This window comes from Procambarus clarkii, chromosome 15, assembly GCF_040958095.1.
Source record: "Procambarus clarkii isolate CNS0578487 chromosome 15, FALCON_Pclarkii_2.0, whole genome shotgun sequence".
Lineage (NCBI taxonomy): Eukaryota > Metazoa > Arthropoda > Malacostraca > Decapoda > Cambaridae > Procambarus > Procambarus clarkii.
The window spans coordinates 1,679,993-1,705,022 of NC_091164.1; the positions used below are offsets into that span (position 1 = coordinate 1,679,993).

The following is a 25,030-nucleotide window of genomic DNA, read 5'->3' on the forward strand; positions in this document are numbered from 1 at the left end:
TAATATTAAACATAATCCTCAAGCAACAAATAAAATTGTTTTTATTGCTGCAATATAAGTTGTATCTATATAATATATCATATATTCTTTTAAAAGCAAATTTATACTCACCTGGCCGCTGTCCTGGCATTCCACCTGGACCTCTCATTCCTCCTGAAGAATTTGGTCCACTAGGCATATCTCCCATGAGTGGAGGTCTATTGCCCAATAAGGAACCCATGTTCATTGGTGGGGGAGCCAGCAATCCTCGGGGGTTATTGAATCCACCTGGTCCATGCATACCTCGAGGACCAAAGCCTATGAAGAAGAAAATTCATTTTCCTTGATGAGTGAATACAGAAAATTACCTTCAAAACAATGAGACTGACTATGAACAATTTTATAATAAGAATGAGGTTAAAACTTGAAGATTCTCCAATTTAGAAGAGTAATTTTGACTTTGTTAAAAGTATCTATTTTTATGTGAAATCAAGTGAGCTTTACAAGTTACCACCTCTGCAATCTGTACTCTCTGATTGTACAGATTGTACAGTGGGAATGCTCTCTGTCGAGCATTCCCTTTTCTGATTGTGTATCGTTCTCACATGCTTATTAGCACCGCTGTACTTTTTTTCCACATATCACTGGGGAGTGCATTATTAGTAATGATAGAGGTGGAATTTACTAACTGGTGATGATGGAGTAATGGAGCTATTAACGATGGAGGTGGAGCTTAATCAGATTTGGTATTGAGAATCGGAAGGGGAAGGGAACTATTAGGAGAAAGCACGAAACCATTACAATTATATAGCACTTGGAATGGGACAGGGGAAGGAATGGTGCCCAATCACTTGAATGGTCAGAGGATTGATCACCAACCTGCATGAAGCAAGATTGTCACTCTACCGTCCAGCCCAAGTGGGTGGGCCGAGAATCGAAAGAATCAAGCATTTTTAGTACTGTAATCGTATTGGAATCGAGATAAATGTATCATGATTTCAGCTTCATAAAAAATCCTTTAAAATTTAATAACAAAATTATAACTATTGTAATAATATTCACTTTTTTTCAAATAAGAATACAATTTGTATTTTATTTTATAATATACAATTAAAGTACGAATATTCACATGTATAATGAAATGTTTTCACTTTTCAGGTTTCTTCCAGAAGATTAAGCCGGATTTACCAGTTGCTTTTTATTCTTAAATGAATTTATTATATTATTAATACATTCATCATGCTCATAATGTAAATCATTAAATTTTTAACTAAAATATAACAATTTTCAGAAAAACAAGTGTCTAAATATATATATATATATATATATATATATATTTTTTTTTTTTTTTTTTTTTTTTTTTTTGAGATATATACAAGAGTTGTTACATTCTTGTACAGCCACTAGTACGCGTAGCGTTTCGGGCAGGTCCCTGGAATACGATCCCCTGCCGCGAAGAATCGTTTTTTCATCCAAGTACACATTTTACTGTTGCGTTAAACAGAGGCTACAGTTAAGGAATTGCGCCCAGTAAATCCTCCCCGGCCAGGATACGAACCCATGACATAGCGCTCGCGGAACGCCAGGCGAGTGTCTTACCACTACACCACGGAGACTGTAAAGTCTCCGTGGTGTAGTGACTGACTGACTGTGACTGAGTGACTGACGTGAGGTGTAGTGACTGTGACTGACACGGAGACCGGAGATTTTTGAAACGAATCAATAATCGTACCCGAAGACTTTTTAATCAAGACATCAAAGCTTTTTAGCGACATCGGCATCGGTATTGGAATCATTACAAATTTTAGTATCACCCCATCACTATTATTACCACCCATCAATACTTCCCTATCAGTGACTATGGGGCAGTGAAATCTAGTTTTTTTATGCCCTAGCTGTTCATATCTGGCATGTTAATTATCTTATTCAACATTAACATTTTCATAAAATATTTTCTTAAAATTGCGAATTGAAATGGCCTTTAACAACCTCTTCCTTCAATGAATTCCATTTCCTAACCAGCTGTACAGAGAAAGCAGAACAAGCAAACAGATGAAAACTGGAAACAGGAATGAGGTAGTAACGTATGAAAATATTTGTACTTAGTAAGAGTAATACATTAGAATCACTTCTTTATTACCTCTCCAGGTAATTCTAATATTTTTATTGGAATTACACTGCTGATTAAGCACACCATTACCTGCTTGATGGGGTTCTGGGAGCTCTTCTACTCCCCAAGCCCGGCTCGAGGCCAGGCTTGACTTGTGAGTTTGTTAATTCATTGTTAAGTAAACAATGAAATGTGCTTAAAGCAGAAGTCACAGAAGCTATTTAGAGTAAGAGCTAGAAATATTCAGGAAAATACCTGACAACCATCTCCAACATTTAAACAACAGCTTCTTTACATAAGTATTTTGCAGTGCATTTCATTTTGGTCTTCTGTATTGGAGATACACAATAATCTATTACATGAGCAGAATGTACCAACCTGGGCCATTGTGTCCAGACATCATACCCATGCCCATGTGACCAAAGGCATCATTCCTCAACCCAGTGTGTCCGTGTGGACCTGGTGGTCCACCCAGCATTCCTTGTGGACCACCTGAGCCTCCACCTGGGGGACCGAATCCTGGCACTGGAACAAAATTATTATAGCCGCCATGTCCTCCCGAGCCCCCAGGCCCAATGGGACCATTTGGACCAGCATTACAATCTGGACGGAAGTTTGGAGGACCATCAGGTCTTCCTTGCTGAGAAAAGCCAGGAGGAGGACCGCTAAAGTTATCAGGTCCAAAACGATCTGTAAAAAACAAAACCCTTTTATTAGTGACTAATCAAATATCAAGAAACAAATAGAACAAAAGTGAGTGCCTTATTTTCATTTGATCCCTTCAGATAAATACATTACTGCACTTAAGTACAGTAATGATATAAATAAAATAGATGTGATTCAAATTTCTTCTACTGCATTTCTATAGCTTGGATGCCTTTCAATCCTGGGAGGGTTTATCACCACAAACTTTCAATTATTTTAAATTCTCTGATCTCTCCACCTACCTTTTCTTTAAATATTAATCCACCTTTCCATTCAAAGATACTGGTTGTGTTTCTTTACTGAATGACAACTTGTACTTCCCCATTATATGTATACCTTACTCATTATTTTTTGCACTTTTGAACACACTGCATCTTATCATACCAAAATTATCATGCCAGGATTTTATGAATGACCTACACACACACTCAGGCCTGTGGGTAATGGTGTTCTCAACCTTACACATCTCCTTCAGATCACAAAGGATCACAAAGTATGATATAGCAATGAGAAAATCATTTGGTGCAATGAAGCGACTTGCTTTCCTTAACTCCACCATGATAGAACAAAAGTGTCCGAGAATCACTAGAATGCTGGTGATTCAAAGCTGCCTTTGCCCCAAATGATTACCCCATTCATGTATCACACCATTGTGATTTCATCGTGTCCTGAAGGAGAGGCGTAAGGTTGAGAACACCATTACCCACATGACAAGAGTGTAGGCAAGCCATTTATAAAATCCTGGTTGTGGCACCAGTTGTGGCCTTCAGACCCGTGAAGTGAATTCAGCAGTTTTCTGGACTGAATAGCCTTTGTCCTATCGTGGCCGAGCTGGTTAAGGCAAGCATCTGGGAACCACTAGAATGCTGGTTCACATCACCTCATTGCCTCAAATGATTATCTCATTGATATATCATGCTACTGTATTGTGATTACTTTGTGTTCTGGTCTTTACTTTATTTACTTATTTCCATTTACTAACTTCTAATTGAATATTATCACTATTTACTTGGTTAGTATATATGGCAACAATTATATGGAAATATTACTTCTGTTCTGGTAGCACTAAGTATTTTTTGTATAGCACCCTTATATATTTCTATGGCTTGTTACAACAGTTTAAATTTTCCCAGAGATGAACAGTACTGTGTTGGCAATCACTGCTTGGGATTTCCTTTCACTTTTTCACAAAAGTTAAATGTCGTTGAGGTAATCTAATTTACTGTTCAATGTGCCGTTATATTTTAGTGGTTGATTGAGAGGGAGTAGAGATGGTTTGGGCACCTTGAAGGAATGGATGATGAGAGACTGAAGAGTGTGTATTCAAGTGAAAATGAAGATAGGAGAGAAAGACTGGGCAAACACAGGAATAGTGAATTGTGTGAAGATGAAGAGACTGCATAAATAGCACATATGATGTGGAAAGAAAACAAGTTATGTGGCAACAGATTGTGAACTAAAGATAAGTTTTGTTTAACCGTTAAACTGCTAACTGTTAAATAGCCAACATCCCCAGGGCACTCAAGAAAAAAATAGTTCTGAAAAAATTATTTTTTCTTATGAGATTGTTAATTAGCTTTCAGGAAACACAAAAATCCAAATAAAAAGTCTCTTAGCTCTTTCGTGGTTTAGCTGTAGTGGCCTGGAGAAGTTGCATATTTTTAGTCGAGGTGCCGCATAGGAATAACTTTGTTGATTTATTTTCATTGTTTCTCAATTTATTTATTTAGTTTTTCATGCAAACAGGTTGTATTTGTGTGTTAAAGTTACTGTCTATTATGTAAAACTTTGAAAATAAAAGTAGTGTATGGATATACAAGTATAGATATAAAGACACCCACATACTTATTCATAATAATACATGTATATATATGTATTTTAAGCCTAAATCTTAAAATTGTATATAGCACACATTTTGCCTCAAATATATGCATGGCTGCCCTATGTCCTATCACCATCCTCTATGGCTGCCCTAAACATTCACACACTGGATGGTGATGTTAAGTTAAAACGTACGTACATACATACATATACATACATACATACATACATATATACATACATATATATAATAGATTACACTTGCTTAATAAACACACAAGTTAGAAGATTTTATTAATATTATGCCAATACTGATCCGTTTTTATCTCCAGGTTGATGCCTTTTCCCCTTATGGATGTAAATCGGAAATGAAGTAATAACAATGAAGGAAAATGCATTTTTGCAAAATCACAATTATATTACAATTTTGACACCCAAACAAACAATTTAACATTAAAGTACTTACTAGTTTCCCGTCCCCTCATGTTATCACGGTCATGATCTCGATCACGCATACGGTCATCTCGCTCATGCATATCCCGCCCTCTATCCTGATCTCTGTCTCGTCTATCCCGGTCATATCTGTCTCTGTTTTCCATATCGCCACCAGATGCCAGGTTCCGTAACCGCTCCACCAAACCTATTTTGTCTTCCCCTGGTTGCGGTGATCGGTTCCCTGGACGTTCAAATCTAGAAGGTCTATCACGTCGTCTTTCACCACGATCATCCTTTTCTTTGGGAGGAAGGCCATTTTCTTTCCTGAAAAAGAAACAAAAATTAATAAAATGAGAAAACCTTCAACTGAAAGAAACTACAAGAATAATTTGTTTCAGTACCTTTTACAAAGATTAAGGCTCATAAAATATCCAGCAAGAGCCCTGATTGCCAAATCTATACTCTATCACATATAGCAATGCTCTTTGTTAACTCTTTGTACAAGTTAACAGCATTGAATGACTTATCTAAGGGCAAATGACTGATTAACCCCTTAACTGCACACCTAAAATTAATTTGATTTCCTTGCGTGTATAAAACAGTTTTCTTTTTATACCGTATTATAAAACAATGCTTACTGACGTCTGGAAAATGCAGCAAATATTCTACTTATTTTAGTTTGGCCATAGTGAGGTGAACAAATGTTAATCACATCATATTCTGAGGAATAATTTTCAGGTTTACTATTTGTAATAGATTACTCGCTATGATTTCATTAGTAGAATCTTTCAGGTCCATAAAATTACATACAAATTTGCATGGTGTCAATGGTTCCTAGCATGGGTATCAGTCAATGGATAATGATGCACTGGACATGATGCCTAATATTTCACTAATGCCCAGAAAAAAACATTCAGGATTTATCTAATATGGCAAGTGATTGCCAAAGGTCTCTTAAGTGTTCATCCACATGCACATAAAATTGGTGGCACTCTCCACGCTAGACCCTTGAACCAGAGGCTAAAACTTGGACCCCTATAAAGAGGTGCAAGGAGCGAGAGATCCCAGATCACTCCAGATATCTTGCTAATTACACCTGTGCACCACCAGGGGAATGCACACCTTTCTCCTCAGTTTTCTACCCTTCCTCCTCAGTCATTTAGCCAAGACAGAAAAACTGAAGCTCCTGAATGGGGAAGGGAGGGTCCCAAGAAGCCACCAAGGGGCCATCTACTATAGCTTTGACAATGTTTGCAGATTTAGTAATACATTACTTTAGTATTCCAATGATATGGGGAGGATGGTTGGTGGGGAATAAAATGGTAGGCAGAATAAGCTGTTGGTGCTGGGGGTTTCCACTTTGCTATGGAAGTCATTGGTGATGGCCTTCTCCAGGGGGGTCCTGTTGGACATCAAAGCTTCCAGCCTTGCTTGCTTACATATTTTTTTTAAGATGGGGACTATTCAGATAACTTGACTTATTTGTAAATCCAGGTCAAGTCTGGCACAATAAACTGTACAGTATTGTACAGTTGTTTGAATTTTGGAGGTTACACTTTATATCATAAATGGAACCAAGAACAACCTGTTTGATTTCACTATTGTGGAATGGTGCACAGATAAAATCAAGAGACTGGCTGCAAATGGCTGTTGATAAAATAATATAATGAAATTCAATACAGTGCAGTATAGACATTTTTCACTTACCCCATTTCGTTTTTGTCTACATCTTCCATTTCAATATCCATATCATTGGAGTCATGTGAATGTGAGTTGCTAGTTCCCATATGGCCACTATTAGACATATGGCCACTATTTGTCATATGACCACTATTTCCCATATGACCACTATTTCCCATATGACCACTGTTCGTCATATGGCCGCTGTTTGTCATATGGCCGCTGTTCGCCATTGTCGTAATTGGAGATGAGTTGATACTGTTTTGCATGTCACTTCCAGGAGGCACTGGGAAAAAAGAAAATAACATACAATTTATGAATTAAAAACAAAACACTAAACAATGCTTCAGTGGAGATTTTGTAACTATTCCAGCATTTCCTAAAAATAGTACTCTAATTTTCCAAAATAAACTATACACAGTGTGACTGAACAAGAGCAATTTGGGGACTCAACTCCCCTCTAGTGAGGCTCACTTGGCCTGGAATTGTACAGTTTCTGACAAGCACAAAATATGATGCCATCAGACAAGCACCCCACGTGTTCTTAAGCTGCAATAAAATCCTTGAACTAAACAGGAACCTACATGTTATCAAATAACTTCTCACTAAGTTAGCGAGTGAGAAGATTTACATAAAAGACGAGGTAAATATAAGGAAAAAACTGGAGCATAAAGAGCCCAAATGATGTGGAAATGTTCTGTCCAAGCACCAGGGAGCCAGAGGGACTTTCAAAAAAAAAAAAAAAAAAAAAAAAAAAAAAAAAAAAAAAATCTGGGTAACTGCCTCTGTTAATGCCAACAATTGAGCCACTACCGAGTGCAAAGAGAAAAAAAATCCTTGGAGTCCAGTCCAGGAGCTAAATCCCATCTCATTCCATAGAAAAGCAAAACCACCACCCAGAGAAACCCTGGAAAGAGAACACAGATGCCTCCCACTCAAAGAAAGCTAAATTTGGCTGAATTGGTACAGCTGGCAATATAAACTGGCACAAAAAAGGATAACAAAAATGGAATCAAACACTTGGATAAAATAACAGACTGTACAGTACTTACTCATTTGTCTGTTTGGCATGTTGGCCATGCTTACTGGTGGTGGCATGGCACCAATGAGCGGCTGCCCTAAGATGGAGGAAACTGGAGGATGTACACCCATTGGTGGAAGTCCTAAGGGTGGAGGTACCCCTAGTGGAGGAAGATTGGGTGGTCCAAAGCCTTGAGGAAGTGGAGGCATGCCCCCATGACCAGGACCATGACCAACTTGTGGGGCTGTAAATAAATAATAATATATATTAATATCACTTCATAAGTAAAAACAATAAAAGACTTAGTACTCAGCAACATATATTGTGTATACTGCATACTGAAATACAACCAAATATACTCTCAGTATTATACAATGAATCCCTGACTTATGGACACTCTTCCAAGTCCCTATTTCTGTATCTGAGCCTGTTATTCTAACCAGCTCTGTTGGCCCCAAAATTTGAAGGGTGCTACAGTTACATCTGCATGGGCACACAGCTGTGTAGGGCACTACAAAAAATCCTATTACTTGCTACCATGCAAATAAATAACTGCATATCAAGATTCAAAGGTATACACAGTGGTACCTTTGTAATTGGCATCTCCCAATTACCAGATTCTTGGGTTAATCTGAGAGAAAGAAATCTGATTTGATTGCAAAAGTGGCAGATTGTGTACAATGATGCTTTAAAAGAAATTCATCAGCCTAGCCTTTGATATACACAGTTACTGTTAACAAAGGAGCCCTATACTGCTACCCATAAAATTTGCCAACACTTTCTCTGTAGATACTTAAAAATTAAAAATTACTATTATCTCCATTCACTAAGAGATAACATAACTAGGAGACAAGTTTTTAATTGACTGGCAAAACTGGAGAAGAATCAGTTTGAAGAGAAAAACACTGGCACTGACTTAAAGAAGTCAATTATTATCAGGAAAGATCAGGCATTATCATCAGGAAAGACGCATAATATTTGGTGGAGTAACAACATGATTTGCAAAGGGAAATTACAGGAATGAGAGGGAAGGAGGTGAATCAAACAGGATAGGAATGGAAATTAAGCAGGACAAAGAGGAAGAAAAGGTGTATGTGAAAGAACCAACATTGAATGTAATGGAACATCTCTTTCTTGGGAATGGGAAATCCTCAGTGACTCCCTGTTGCTTTACACACAGGGTCCCACAGAGTTCTGTACTTGGATCTATCTTATTCTGATATATGTGAATGATACTCCAGAAGGTATTGACTCATTCCTCTTGATGTTTACTAATGATGCTAAAATTATGAGGAGGATTAAGACAGAGGACAGCAAGTAGCTAATGGATGACCTGGATAGACTGAAGGATTAGTACAACAAATGGCTACTAGAGTTTAACTCGAGCAAGTGCAAAGTGATGAAGATAGGAATAGGGCAGCAGGAGGCCAAACACAAGGCACCAGTTGCGAGAAGAAATCCTTCATACACAGATTCAAATGTTGATATGATAAGAGCCCAGTAAGCTCAGGAATCTGTTCACCAGTTGATTGACAGTTGAGAGGTGGGACCAAAGTGCCAAAGCTCAACCCCCGCAAGCACAACTAGGTGAGACACAATTCACATTAGCCCTAGGAGTCCTTGATAGCCTACTGGTGACCAGCAGTCAAAACATGGCACCCTCATAGAGGCAGAAGAGATAGAGGATTCAAAATCACCCTCAGCAAAGAACCCCCCCCCCCACTCCAGAAATGAAGCAAAGCAAAATAGACAACTGGAAGGTTCATAGAAGCTAAAAAAACAAAGCAGGAAATGATTCTGCAATTGATCCACCCAATAGTTAGGTCACACCCCATCAAGTTACCGCTGGCCACTGCCAGGTGGCAAGCACCACAAAAGATGCCAGCTCCCGTAAGTCAATAATGATCAGCCTGAAATTTAAGAAAAAGACTAACCAACACATCTGGTTGGGAAGGAGGGTCGAGGGAGCTCTCCCCCCCCCAAAAAAAAAAGACATGTTTCACTACACTCAAATCCCTGAAGGAGAAAGACCAGGATGGGAAACACTATCCTAAAGGGTGACAAGGACTAAGCAACAAGCTGCCAGTTGGGTTGGGACCCAATTAAACCCCCAAAACCCCTGAGCCTGGAAAACATCTCAAGACATTCAGAAAAAAACAGCAGACAAAGCTGCAAACCTTCAAACAACATGAGCCCTATGGGGAAACCACAGGCTGGTTAAACCTAAAGACCCAGCAGATGCTCTGAGAAAAACAGGCTTTGGAACAGGGGACCTAGGAGACGATCAATGAACAATGCATCCTCCCAAAGAAGCAGAGACAGTATCCAGTAGATGCAGCACAACAACAAAAATGACAATAAGGACATGGCTGCTGAAACCAAAACAAATAACAATGAAGACAAAAATACAAAAATGAAAGAAAACCTCGTACTGCTGCCTGGACAAAGACACAGGTGGAAGTACAAGAGCTAAGTCACCTGCATACCATACAAATTGCAAAGGACCTGCATTGGAAGTACCAGATGCAAAGACACAAGGAAAACATTGAACTAGTGAGAAATAGCTCCAGACTGACCCACATAAAGAGGCGGAGCCGCAGAAAGATCCCTGGTTTGGACACCGAGCCAGAAATGCTGGAAACCAAGGAAGAGTCATCCACCAAGGAACCAGTAGGATCACCCTGTCAGTTTAATTTAAGTCTCCAATCAGGGCAAAACTGGGCACAACAGCTGAACAGGAAGGAAGAGATATTCGAACTCCCACCTTAACCATTACAGCCAAAAGGTATCTAACACAAGAGCCTCATGATTGAAGAATGAGGCCATGCAGGACAGAACCTGCTGGCACCAAGCCAGTTCAGAAAGACATCCACCCTCAAGTGACCAGATCTTTCACAAAACTAACAGGACATGTTGGAAACTGTCTATTCCTTGGAAATGGGATAGAAGCAAGAGAGAATCTCCATGAGAATGTAGGACACACCAAGCATGGAAACTGCATGGAGAACTAGACCCAAAGAATCCAAAAGGCAGGTTACTTGCAGAGAGCAGCTCCTAAAAAGGAAATATCCAAAGTAATACCCCGTAATTAAAAAATAAACCATTGGAGAGCAGCTAGAATGGAGATGAAGAATGTAGCCCAGAGGGAGATGCACCTGCCTCATAGGCCTGTCATACCACCACAAGCTTGTGAATCATACTGTCTGCCCAAAGGAGAGGACTGGAGTCCACTGACCCAGGGAAGACCTGGAGACTCCCAAGCATAAAACCCAAAACCAGGGCTGAGGAGTCCAGAAACACCGAGTAATGGAGGAGGAAGGTGCCACGGTATCAAATCCTAAAAAGCGTGAAGAAGGAAACTGGTGAATCAAAAGCTGATGATGAGCAAATTGAGCTCTTACTCAACAAGCCTGGTGGAAACGAAAGTGAAAGTACCGGAGCCAAAGTTCTGACTCCTGCACAACTACCTGACCAACTGATAAAGTATCCAAAGCCCTACCAACACCAGAGATAAATCTGCAGGTAGAGCATAACCTCAAGTGTGGAGGGAAGGGGAAGTATATCAACCAATGAAAGCACAGGCAAGCACAGCACACCAGATGATCTGAACAAGCCTGCAAACATCCCAAAGAGGGAAGAGAGCCATGAGGGAAAACCATTCGAAATCTGCACTGCGTCTGCAAACGTCCCAGAGGGAAGCGAGCCATGAGGGAAAACCCTCCGAAACCTGCACTGCAAGCAACACACCCTCAACAAATACCACTGAATTCAAAATGTTCAGGCTGCCCTGGAACAAGATAGAAAACAACCAGTTGCAGGGACAGACAGCAAGTGAAAACAGGCCCCACAGAACCACTGTAGTCGAGAAGCAGAAGCAAAAGCAACTGCACAAGGAGTTGCTACATCCCTACAAATCGGGGCAGAACCAGAAAAAACGGGCTAAGCTACAGTAGTGCAAACAATGAACAGATGAAGAAAACACAAAATATGGAACCCAACCTCATACTGCTTTAGCATATACACATGGTAAAAGCCCTGCCTAGACCCTAAGAAAAAGAACTCATGTCCACAAGGTGGGAAAAGAGGGGCCTCATAATTGCAACTTGAAAGGCAGAAGCTGATCAACACTCAAAACATGCCAGGTCAAACAAGGAAGTGAGGGGGGGGGGGGCCATTCCCCAAAAAATCGACCTAGCTGAACACAGAGAAAAGTGGAATGATATAAACCTCCTGAGATACATATCCATGGACACTACCAGGCCATGGAAATGCACCTGGGAAGGGGAGCCAGGGAACTTTCATCCAATTTACTAGCCTATCTAGAATTCAGGCATGTCAAAACGGTCACGGGCTGCATGCGGAAACAAACGATACTATTTTCTGCAATAACTTTTTATTAAATGACTTCAATTAGTTGTGGTGTGTGGCCCTCATGACAACACAAACATAACCTGTATGGCCCTCAGGGACCCTCAGTTTGACATGCCTGATTCTAGATCATCTTGTAGTGATTTTGCCTTCAAATTTATTTCCTGGCTTTTATATTGTCTACTGATATGTAAATGTTGTTTTTCAACCCTATGTATAAATCATTTATGTATATAGTAAACAGCAGAGGTCCCAAGACAGAACTCTGGGGTACACCACTTACAACATCCTCCCAATCAGATTTAACTCCATTTACCCTAATTCTTTTTTTTTAAATAACTACCGTATATGCTGACATATAAGTCAACATTTGAAGCCTAAAAATCTCTCTCCAAAATCTAGGTGTTGACTTGTCTGCTGAATATAAAATGTGAATCTTTACCACCGAGAGATGAATAAGTGAAACGCCTGGCCTAACACTTGCTGTACACCACTTGCATAACTCTCGCAGTCCATTACAATTATATCCTACTGAAACTCATGTTTCGTAAGTCTATTTAACATATTTACCATATGTATTACCATATAATATCACAATGGTTAACACATACTACATTACAGTAATAGGAAACCTAGCCATGCTAACTCGCCACTGACAACAGCTGATCAGTGTACCAGTGGTGCCAACAACACCAAGCGGCTAGTTGTTGAGCTATGGGTTCGTGAGGAAAACTGAAAGTGATATTACCATTATAATTACCAGTATTTCTGTAATAAGTTTTTCATACAATTGTGTGTCTAATACATAACTCGTGCTTATTTGTACAGTGGCATCTCGATTAACGAGCGGCGCTATTTACGAGCGAGCCACTCACAGCAAATTTGTCTCTATTGATGAGCTTCACCTCCATTAACGAGCAAAACCACATGGTGCTTCCTAGCGTCTCACGGGTTCTTGCAAATTCTCGGACGCCTCCGACGCCAGTCTTGTTGTTGTATCGTGCACGACAAGCATCCCTCTGCATTTATTTGCGTTTTTTTTTTTTTTTGTGTGTGTTTGGTTTTGTGACTACAATTTGTAACGCACAATGTCGCCAAAGAAGCTACTTTCTAAAGATAGTGTTGTCAAGAGGAAGAAAGACACAATTACTGTGGATTTGAAGAAGGATATTATAGCAAAGCATGAGTGTGGTGTCTGTGTGACTGATCTCACAAGGGAGTATGGCAGGTCCTCATCAACCATTTGCACCACTAGTAAGGGAATGAGGAGGTAAGGAAGGATGCTGCCTCTTCCAGTGAGATTAAGGAAGTGTTGGGAATGTTTGAAAAGGTGAACGCATTCTTGGAAAAGCTGCCCTGATAAAGCAGGGACAACCCGGTGTGTGAACATGTTTAATGACAATTTGTTGTCTCGTTTTAGGAACATCCTAAAACAAAGACAAGAGCAATTGTCAATAGATACTTTCTTTGCAAAAATAGAGAAAAGAAGAGCCAGTGATAGTGAACCACAACCCGGTCCCAGTGGGGTGAAATTCCCAAGAAGAGAGAGCCCGCCTGACTCAGAGGTGGATTCTCCTTCCACACCATAACCCCTCTCCTCCTTCCCAACATCTCCCTCAAGCCAGCAACGACTCTTCATAAGGTAAACATGAAAACAGTACAACAAAACATTTATAATTACATGTGCAGTATTATATTTACATAAAATAATTGTCATACAAGTATGGATGTTTTTGGGAGTGGAACGGATTAAATTTATTTCCTTTATTTTAAATGGGGAAATTTGTTTCTTAAGACGAGTTTTTCCACATAACGAGCTCGGTGCCAGAACAGATTAAACTCGTTAATAGAGGTGCCACTGTATAGCATACGAGTAATACCAACAAAAGAAACTTGGGCAATAGTTTAGCAGAGGCAAATGTTGACATTGCTGCTAAAAGAACTAATTGAAGCACTTTAACCTTATGCTGTAAATATTCATTAAGCTACAATATATTAATAAGAATCTATAGTTTTCTTCTTTCCATACAGTAGGGCAGGGGTAGTGGTGCCGCCTTATTTTGGGGGATTATTGTATCCAGGAAATATAGGCCTAAATCTGAAATACACCTCAAAATTTTGGGGGTCGATCAGATCGACTTGTACACTGTCATATAAGGTAAGCTTTAATCCATCTCGGGATAACCCATCCACCCTCCCAATACAATGAGCCTCTAACTTTTAGTGGAGTCGAATTAATACAATATCAAAGGCTTTAAGTCACGATATAAAATGTAGCAATCCTTCTTGCTAACAATGGCTTGAAAGAAACATTTAATAAAAAATCCCATGGTAACTGAGCAAGAGCCAGAGATAGTGGCAGCAACTACCATTCACAGTTTCAAGAGTACGACAATACAGTACTGGAAAGCCGGGAAGTAAAATTGCACCAGCACGCGCACCTATTTTTCAGTCTGTGCCCCTGATGACCATAACCATCTCATATTTGGCAACAGATCAAGACACAAATAATTATAAATAACTACAATTCCTGTAGTGAGAAAAAATGCCTGGGAAATAGATTATGCTCACAATTTACAAGATGCTAAAAGGAATAGATGAAATGGATAGAGAAAATCTTTTAATTGAGAGAAAGCTAAACAAGGGCATCACATGTAGGACAAAATTTCAACAACATGTTAGAAAATACTCATATTCAGTGTCACAATCCATGTATTATATTGAATTAACAATGTCAGAACATATAAAAACATCAAGAACAATAGAAGACCTGGGGCTAGATCTCACTCCTTGTAGACACAGCCAGGTATGAATATCATTGATGAGTGTACAAATCTACTTTACACAGTATATATAATATATATTATATAACATAATATAATATTACACACACACACACAATTATATATATATATATACTGTATATTCATATTCTAAAAGTGGCAAAATAACTTATAATATATTATTCTAGCAGGTGTTTTACTGAGTGGAACACAGTGGACTTTGAGAGGTCTCTAGAATGCATACTATTTTTCCCATATACAGTAACCTTAAGTTTGCGACTTGTAATTCACATATGCTAAGGATCCCTCAGAAATTTCTCATGCATAGCAAGGGGTCCATTATATTTCTGAGAAATCATACATTTCATACTTTATTTCAATTAAATGCATCAAACTATGGCATATATCTAGATAATATTTAAAAAATAACAGTAGAAAGATGGCTTTAAAAACAAATAAAAATAAATCCTTGGAATACATGTATATGTGATACTAGTGGCAACTTTTGTCATCATGGCACATGTAAAAGAAGTCTAGAGTAGTTATTATAATTCACTGTTATGAGAGCACTTGCAAACCTACCCTCTTAAAATAGATAAATATTTTAAATGAATTTTAAAAACACTAATCAGAAAGCAAAACTGCTCTAAGTTAATAGGAACCTTCCTTTTGTCATCATGCACAAATTATAAATTTTTTAAAGCAATACAAAAAAGCAATCTCAAAACATGAACGGCAACCACAAAACAAAATACATTTTCAATGTAAAACTTACGTGGCATGTTAGGGAGACCAAATGGTGGTGGTAACATTGTTGGTGGTGGTAGACCTGGGGCATTGGGTGGCAAGGGTGGTGGGCCATCTCTATTAACGTCTTGATTCTTTTCAACAGGTGGAGGTGGCATAGGAGGTAACGGTGCTACAATATCTTGGCTACGTGTGTTTGAGGGGTGACCAGGCGGTACTCCAATAGGCACAAAACCTGGTGGTGGTCCAGGGGGCCCAGGAGGCGCTCCTTCCAAACCATAGCGCCCTAAAAGATATAATTTACAAATAAAAAAGCAAGCTGACAATAGTTGAAGGATTTCGATGATGTTCGTGACTGCTGGAAAATATATTTCAGAATTATATTGATTAATTAAATTATTCATAAGCGGTGATACAAAGTTGATTAAATAATCCCGCAAAATTCAGAAAATTTCAATAAGTGCAAATGCCATATTGACATATTTCAGAAAAAATATGGACATGATGGAAAATATGATTGTTAAAATTATTGTATTAAGATATATATAAAGTACTAAATTTTATCTAACTTTAAATTCTTGATGGAACTAGGCATTATAGATGCTGTACAGGTAAAATGAGGAAGCATAGGTAAATAGAAGGCAAGAAGATTTAAGGTGAAAAACGAGGAAAAGGAGCTGGCGTGAGACTCGAACTGATTAAAAAATCTGCCAAGGCAAAATATATTCCCACGGAAATTTTGCGGCATGTAATTGCTTTAGTATTTGAGTTCAACTGGATATTAATAACGTATGGGTTAAAAATTGGGATTTGTTTTATAGAAAATATGGGCTTGATAAAATTAAACAAGCATAAAAGGAAAGATGGATTAAGAATGGCTTCCATGCACAGTTAAAAGTCAACTGGACTAACCTTTCCTTCCTACACAATGGGAGATAACAGAAAGAATTCAATATTATGAAGGTTTATGAAATTTGAGTTTGTGGGCTTTGGTGAAGAGTGAATAAGTGAATTCTTTCATTATGATTTAAAAAAAGACAAGAAAAGGAAGTCGTGAATTATGATCAGATATTTAAAAATAATATGAAAGTACAGTGTAAGACAGTGCCAAAATAAAATAAAAATCACATATTTCATGCATATGATTCAAGAGGTAAAATGTAGTCACATAAAATAAACTATAACAAATTTTGAATTGAATATAATTCTAACCATTATATATAATATACAGCATAAAATTAAGAAAAGAAATCATTATAATTTATAAGTAATAAAATAAAATTTGACTTGCACTGACCTCTGAGCCAATCAGGAACAGTTTCTTCATCAATCATGCCACCTTCCTCCAGATTGTCCAAGTCAATGCTGCTCATGGTGATTAACTTATGGAATGGGATGTACGAGCAGCCGACCTCCACTTCCCAGTAGTCCTTGAACTCCTTACCTTTGACGCCTTTGCCAGGGGCCCAAGCTAGTGTTATAGCTTTGTTCTGGAGAAATTAAAACATGCTCATTAAATACAACAGCCTAACCCTTTGAAGACAGCATATGAGAAACATAACTTACCCCAACTCCTGAGTTTTCCATATGTATGTTATTCAAAAATATATAATAGGCCCTTACATTGCACGAGAGGTGTCCTGGGAAAACTGTAAAAGATCCTACTACACGAAGTTCATGTTATATGGGAAAAATATGATGCGTTCCCGAGACCTCCCAAAGTCACACACATTTCCACTCTACTGTATTTTCAATTATATATGTAACTGAACATTATTTTCAAGCCACTGTACTCTTGCCACTTCCTAGCCACACACATATATATATATAGTGTATCTGCTGTATAAAGTAGAAATGTACACTCATAAATAAAGATGCAAGTAAACATTACCTTTAATTTCTTCTTGGCATCTTGGGATGCAGGAGTGGCAGATATTTGGGAGGGTCCATGATGTAAGAATCCACAAAGTGTACAAAACCAAAGAAAACCCAATTTGGGTGGTATCTGTTTTGCAAGAATATTGCGTAGTCCAAGAAGTGTTCAAAATGCCAGAAAGACATGCAGTAGATATTTTTACTTTTGACAAATTACATCATGCTGCACAAAGGTCTACTCAAAACTTGCATTTTTCAATACAAATTTGCCACCTTACATCTCCTTACTAATTACTTGTGCTTGTGAGGAATAATTCATAAATATATTAGAGTACAACTTCACATTTCTCTACAAGTAGTAATTTTTGGCTTTGTGGAAGAATTTAGTCACTGCTTCCATTGTTATCATTATTGAAGGACTTCACCAATTAGGACTTTTTCCCAGTTATGTTTTACTAAAAATATTTGTACTGTAATATAACATTTAATTTCAAGTTTAATTTTTTTAGAACTATTAAGATCCAAAAAAATCAAATTTTGACATTTCTCTATTTAAAAAAAAGGTCCCCTAGGCAATAATGTTGGAAAAAGATGTAAATTTAGTGAATGAAATAAGCAATTAGAATAAGTAAAATTTTATAAATGCAGATGATAGTTTTTTTAACAGAGATAAAGATTTACGAAGGGAAACTGAAAATTTTACGAATGCTTGAGTTTATTAAAAGTAAATATGAACAAAAATATATTTCTAGCAGTGGAGAGAAGGCAAATGTGTCTGTGAAATTAGAGAGTGAAAAAGTGCTAGAAGTATTTTATCTTCGAGTTAAGAAAGGAAAATAGCCTGTGCAATGAAAATATGGTTAGAAAAACTAGGTAAGAATAAATGCAGCCATAGTGCTTATGGAAGAGTGGCAGTACCTACCCTAATGCAGGAATGCAAGATAATGTTGTAGCATAAATATTAGAGTCAAGAGTGAAAATATCATTCAAAGATGTGCAGTGAAAAGTCAATAAATCACAATATTGAGGAAAATGCACTGAGATTCAAGTTCAAGTATGTTTATTGAGATAAGCAATAAATACATCTCAAAGGGATAGAGTAGCTTAGGCTATTTCTACCCCCCCCTGTGCACTGAGATGATTTACTTATGCTGAATGAATGAATGATGATAGAGATGCAAAGGGGAAAATAGTAGACATGGTGAGTGAATCAGTAGGAACTGAGTACAAATACAGCTTTAGATATGAAAGGACAAGGACATGTTGCAGCAGTTTGTGAGAAGTTAATATGTTTCTCCTAATTATATATGATATTCACAAAGTAGTGTAGTGCTACCGTGGATATTTGTTAGAGAGTAATGGTGCCTATTTCTCAGAAAGCCTATATAATATACTGTTTACATGGAAGTAAATGTATGACTGCCTTTTATTCTGGTGAAATCTGTGGCACACACTGAATTCCTCGGTATTTTCCCACAAAAATAAAATGTAAAAAGACAGCATAATATAAAAGTTTAACACTCACCACTCATGTAGATACTGCTGGCTTGACGAACTTGAGAAGAAGTTTTAATCATGCATATGATGAACTGGCTCACCTGGTGTATGCGATTCATGGCAGATGATGACTTACCTGCTCTAAGTCTCATTTCTGTACATTACCACTGATATTTTCTCAAGGGTATTCAATGTAGTAAAACTTTATAAATGTAGCAATGGCACCAAGAAAACATTTAAAAATGTGATACTTAACACAAGATAACTGACATGAATCACAAGATGTGTGTGTTGTTTTGGGAGATCCCAGGCAAAGAGGCGGCAGGATGAAACACAACCAACAATCATACAATCAACTTTCGTGAGCTGAACTTGAAGATTAATAAAGTATTTTAATAATGCTTTATAATAACAATAATGTGGAGGGGTGATGGGGTATGAACTTACTATTTATGCCCGAGGGATCGAGCACTTCACTCTTGGACCCCACCTTTCCAACTGTCGGTGTGCTGACTACTAACCTATTTTTCCTCTATCCTATCTACTACATATTAAATATATATCCCATCCCATCTCTCTCTTTCTCTCTCATGTTAAGCAAGCCATGAGATGAGGGTAAAGGATGTTTCTTCAATGTTAGATTTGATATTCACCAGGAAAGAAAAAGTTAATTTAACATTCACTACCTTCCTCCTTTGTGTAAGAGTGACCATGTCCTCTTGGAAATAAAATATGCAATGTTTTATAATCAAAAAGAGAATGAGGAAAATGAAAAAATGGGAAAAACTTGATTTTAGGAGAGAACACTATAGGGAACTTAGACAATTTTTTTTTATTTTTACAAAAACCGAGATGCAGAACTAGAAAACAGCATTGGTTCAACAGAAATTGCGAGAGGGCCAGAGAACAAGATAAAAAAAACACAAGCGTTGAATGTAATGAAACGCCATTTTCTGAGTGAGACCCCGGAGGCTCCCCGGAGCTATCCAGGCTGATATGCTAATATCAGACTTTGGCATCAGTCATGTGTAAGGAGTTCTGTGGGGCTATCGGGGACCACGAGCCAGAACCTGGCCCCCCTCAGAAGAGGCACGAGTAGCAATGGCCTATAGAGACCCCCATGTGGTTGGAAACATTCTATGTCTGCCATCGACCGGGTCAGGCACCCAGAAAGGTAAGTGTCCAAAACAAACCCCTATTCTGGTGAAAATTGTAACGAAAAGCCAAACAAGTAAATAGAATTCCCCAAACAGAAACGAGCAAACGAGTATGACATCACACGTCACTGTGCAAGTGTCTGCGCAGTTCCCCCCTCCCCGGTAGGGAAAAGGGGAAGCCCCAGACCCCTGAGCCAGCAATCCACCTCTCAGTTCTGAGGCTGGACGTCAAAACACACGAAAAACCGCCGACCGGGGGAAGGGAGGGTGGCTGGGGAGCCTCACCCAGAAAATGGCATTTCATTACATTTAACACTGGTTTTCTGGGGGAGAGCCCCATCGGCTCCCCGGAGCTACCTACCCAAAGGCAAAAACAAGAGGGACCAAACCCGAGAGGCAGAAGACGCACACACCCCAACGCGAAGCGAAGACAAAAACTGCAACTATCAACCCAAGGCCACACAGGCCCAACAAGGCTCAGGAACATCAACGAAGGAATGCAGAGCCAACCAACGAACAACTTGGGCACGGGGACAGACAGGACAGGCAGGACCGAACCACCCTGCGGACGACCTCAGAGAACCATACCTTGGAACAGGGAAGAAGGGAACCCGGAACAACCCAAAGCATGACCCAAGTCACGGCAGCCGTGGCACTCCAAGCACGGCGAAATGCCCAAACCGAACACAACACAAGATGCACCCCTGGCCAGACTAACCAATCATCAAAGAGCCCAAGGACCCCTCCGGAAAGCAGCCGTTCCAGTCTTTGCCAGAAAAGAAGGAGACGGCTGCAAGTGAACAAACCTATCAGAAGAATCAAAAGAGCCGAAACCCAGACACCGGAGGAGGGGCATGAAGCACTCCGACCCGACCCCCAGAGACCAACGCCAACAAGAAAAGAGCCTCAGAAAACAACTTAGAGCCGAAGGGGGCACAACAAACCGAGGAGAAGAGAAAAGAGCACACAATCCAAGAACCAGGACGGCTCAAGTGGTGCAAGAGCAGACTGGAGGAGAACAACGCCAGAGACAGCTCGTGAAGTGGTGCAGAGGCAATTCCAAAACTGAAGCAGCCTGGAGCGGCTCTGCCAGCGTCGCACAAGACGAGGCGCCAGTATGTGGCAAGATGACAGCCCTAAACCTCCACAAGAGAAGGACCAGACCACGTCAAGAAAACATAGCAAACCGACGAAGGGACAAAGAAAAAGGAAGGATCCCCAAAGAAAACCCCACACAGCCGCTAAGACGAAGCATGCAGGTGGGACACCATCAACGAAGCCACCTGACCACCAACAGATGGTGAGATACTCAAGGCAAAACCGAACCAGCCCCGCCATGGACTGATCAAGCATAGGAAGAGGCGGAGCCGCGGGAAAACCTTGGGTGCGACTACCGAGCAAGCAGAGCCGGAACCCAAGCCGGCAAGGAATGAGAAGGAACGTCTGCCATACAGAAAACTTCCCAATGCTAGTGAGCTCGCCAGGAGATCGGAGACACAGTGGTTCCGATATGAGACTAGTGAGAAGTGATACCGCGAGATCCGGAAAATGCCTACTGGCAGGGTAAGCCAGGGAAACCAGAAACCCAAATCTGGCAAGCCGGGAAAGAACCACACATAGGGGCAGTCCAAAAGCAGGGAACTGAATATGGACAAAGTCCAACCTAGCAGTAGGAGAGCCAAGAAGCAAATACTAAACCACACAACAATGTGTAATAAGAGGGGCGAGGTAGCATTAGAACTATTACATCCTGTGACACTTAGGTATCACAATACAAACAAGTGTAAACAAACTTGTTCAGGGCTTCTCGCAAGCGTCAAGCCCTGATGAGTAGCCTACACGCAAAACAACCCAACTACCCCTCACATATTACCCTGCAGGTCAAATGACCTGAATTGGATACAGGATAACAAACCATATGGAATAGCCCCAGCACCAGCAGCTCGGGACAAGAGCTTAGAAGGAAGATGAGGAACGAGGAAGACAGGCAGCAATGGGAACGAAAGGGACAGGACCAACAACACACAAGAGGCCATGTCGATGTCAAGCGATTGACAGTCGAGAAGCGGGACTGAAGAGCCAAAGCTCAACCCCCTCCCTCGCAAGCACAACTAGGTAAGGACAACGAGGTGAGTACAGAGAATCGAATGTATATGGAAGGGCTAAGCCAGGCACTGCAAGACAGTCAAGGAATAAGTGACCAAAATAAGACCACGAAAGAAGTGGCCGTGCCCTACCGTGTAACACGTAACAGTGTGTTAGGTGAGTGCATGTATCATGCACCCCACACCGATCCAGTGGGCAGCAGCAGAAAGGGCCACAGAGGCACACAAGAGGCTTAGGGACTGAACCCTACAATTCACCGAGCCAAGCAAGTTACAATCTTAATAAGCTAGTTTCAAAATTCAGTGTAAGTCGCCACAGACGAACAAAGAAGGTCACAGGAAGAAACACACGAGGGGCCAAACAAAACGCCACAACCAACCCCCGACATGCACCCTAAAACCACGAAACAGCGTCTGGCTGAAAGAGACGCCCGACCGCATAAACTCACCTGCAGAGCATAGGCACAAACGTATCACGACACATCGTAGCCGAGAAGATTCTGGGAGCACCGCCAGTGGAATAAGGCCAGAGCCGCACATGCAGGAGAAGAGTAGGGTAGAGGTGAATGCGGCGCCCCCACACCCGTATGCAGAGAAAACGAGGCGTCCTCCCGATATTAGCAATCCAGAACACCCCCAGTATCTACGGGGCGTGGACTGGAGATGAGAGAAGAGACCGAGGGGCGAAGCACCAGAGAAAAAGGACACGGAACACCAGCACTTGTGCACACCATCCATAACAAAAACTCCCACGGCGCACGCGCAAGACGCATGAGGTCCGAACCGTAGAACCCCGCCCCAGCGGGGAGGGCGCCAACTAGGAGTATTGAAAGAATAGTAGCAGTACCTAGACAGGGCAAGGAGAGAAGATACAATGACAAAAAAAACGAGACAGTATCGAAAACCAAGAAGCACGGAAGAGGACCAATGAGTCCAAAAAAGAACTGGCTGCAAGCTTCACCGAAAGACGACACACGTTCCAATAATGCGGGAAGAATCAAAGACCTTCCCGAACCCTCGAGATCGTACAGAAGCAAACACAAAATCACAGAGGATCATAAAGGCACAGTCCCACTTGAGACCAAAAGTCATGCAGATCCCCGATACGAGGGGAACATGACCCCAACATGTTGGAGAAGTTCCGTCCCAGAGAAAAGGGGGTAGAAACGGAGAAGAGTACCAACCGATACAACGGAGCCAAGCGAACCCGAAGGGACAAGGATTAGAACCCGGAGAGGGGCCGACACCCAACAACTCGTATGCAGAAGGGGGAAGGAAAACCCCCACTCCCCGTAACCGCAAGCCCCGCTCAGAGGGTAGAAAGCCCCGGCGGGGTACAACAGGGCCCGAGGGCCCCCCCCAAGTCAGCCCCTTTACAATCCCGGGAACCTCTTCAGCAGGCCCCGGGGCCCAGCCGTCCCCCAAAGCCCCAGCCTGACAAGAAAAAGCCGGGGCAGCCGGAAAATTACAAATGAAGGGAGCCCACTGGCAGACTCTTACAACACGCCTGGAGGAACAGGCTCAAATGCCTCCGTCACTACCCCGGAAGGGGAATTCCCAGAAATCTGCCCGAGTCTTAAGACCATTGAAGCCCCGCCCCAACCCCGAACCCACAGACGGTGACGATCCGGATGCAGAGAGGGAGGGAACCAGGCTACACCACAACAGGGAAAAAGACAAGGGGCGCAGACGGAAACATAACCGAAGCAGCCAACACCCCCAAGTCCCATCACAACAACCAAAATGGGGCAGCCTCGGGGCTTCCGGGGAGCAAACAACCTAGCGCATTGCAACCACCTGAACTCAACGTGCAACGCCCATGCTGCCTACACCCGCACAGTCAGCGTAAGATGGGTAACCAAGTCACAAACAAGCAACAAAACTCGCAGGACTCCTGGTTGAAGGTGCCACCGACCCGACAGGCAGCAGACGGAGGCAAAAACAGTGAGTCACCCTGAGACAAGGGAACAGAGCAACCCTCGAACTCACACAAAGCGAGGGGAGGGGGGACTCGGGTCACATCCATCGGACCCTCGCGCCTCCGTGGGGATTCCCAGGGCCCTGAGACAGAACTCGCGCTCAGGGTAGCTCAAGCAGGTACTGCTAACCGGCGCCCAAGTCTACTAAACAACATTCTAAGAACTGAACCCCCGGGACGTGTACACTCACAGGGCCCTAGCAGGGGGCACCACCAGAAGAAGGGAGAGTACTCAGTACACGGGGGGCAAGAACCAAGGCAGACCCCTCCACCAGACAGACAAACAAAAAGAAAAAAAAAAAATGCAAGAGGGCAGTTGAGAAAGGGGGATATTAGACAAATGTAAAAAAGAACCAGACCTATTCTATAAATTCATTAAAAGTAAACTGCAGGTAAAGGATAACATTCAGAGGTTGAAAATGGGGACTAGATCCTGGAAATGAAAAGGACATGTGTGAAACACTAAATGAACCGTTCCAAGGTGTGTTTGTACAAAATTAAATTTTCAGGCAACCAGACAATACAAATTTTAGAGAATAACAAAATACTGTACATAGAAGTGTCTTGAAACAAAGAAAATATGCTCAAGGAGCTAAGTAGGAACACAGCAGTTGTCGCCAAGATGGAGTTTCACCTTGGGTAGTGAAGGAATGCACACCTGAGTTCAGCATTCCATTTCAATTTATTTTTCAGTCATCTTTGTGTACATGAGTCATATGGAAAAGCTAACAATGTTCCAATCTACAAAAATGGTAGCACCCTCTTAATT

General features: G+C 40.8%; 1 protein-coding gene across 1 annotated transcript in view; it reads right to left on the bottom strand.

Moving 5' to 3' along the window:
* The window catches only part of Isha (Insulator su(Hw) mRNA adaptor), a 55,819-nt gene that overhangs the window by 6,257 nt on the left and 24,532 nt on the right, over nt 1-25,030 (bottom strand). Inside the window, 7 exon segments of the mRNA XM_045743783.2 lie at nt 112-297; nt 2,468-2,779; nt 5,082-5,374; nt 6,758-7,016; nt 7,783-7,995; nt 15,678-15,935; nt 16,947-17,139. Coding sequence (XP_045599739.2) covers nt 112-297; nt 2,468-2,779; nt 5,082-5,374; nt 6,758-7,016; nt 7,783-7,995; nt 15,678-15,935; nt 16,947-17,139 — 1,714 coding nt within the window.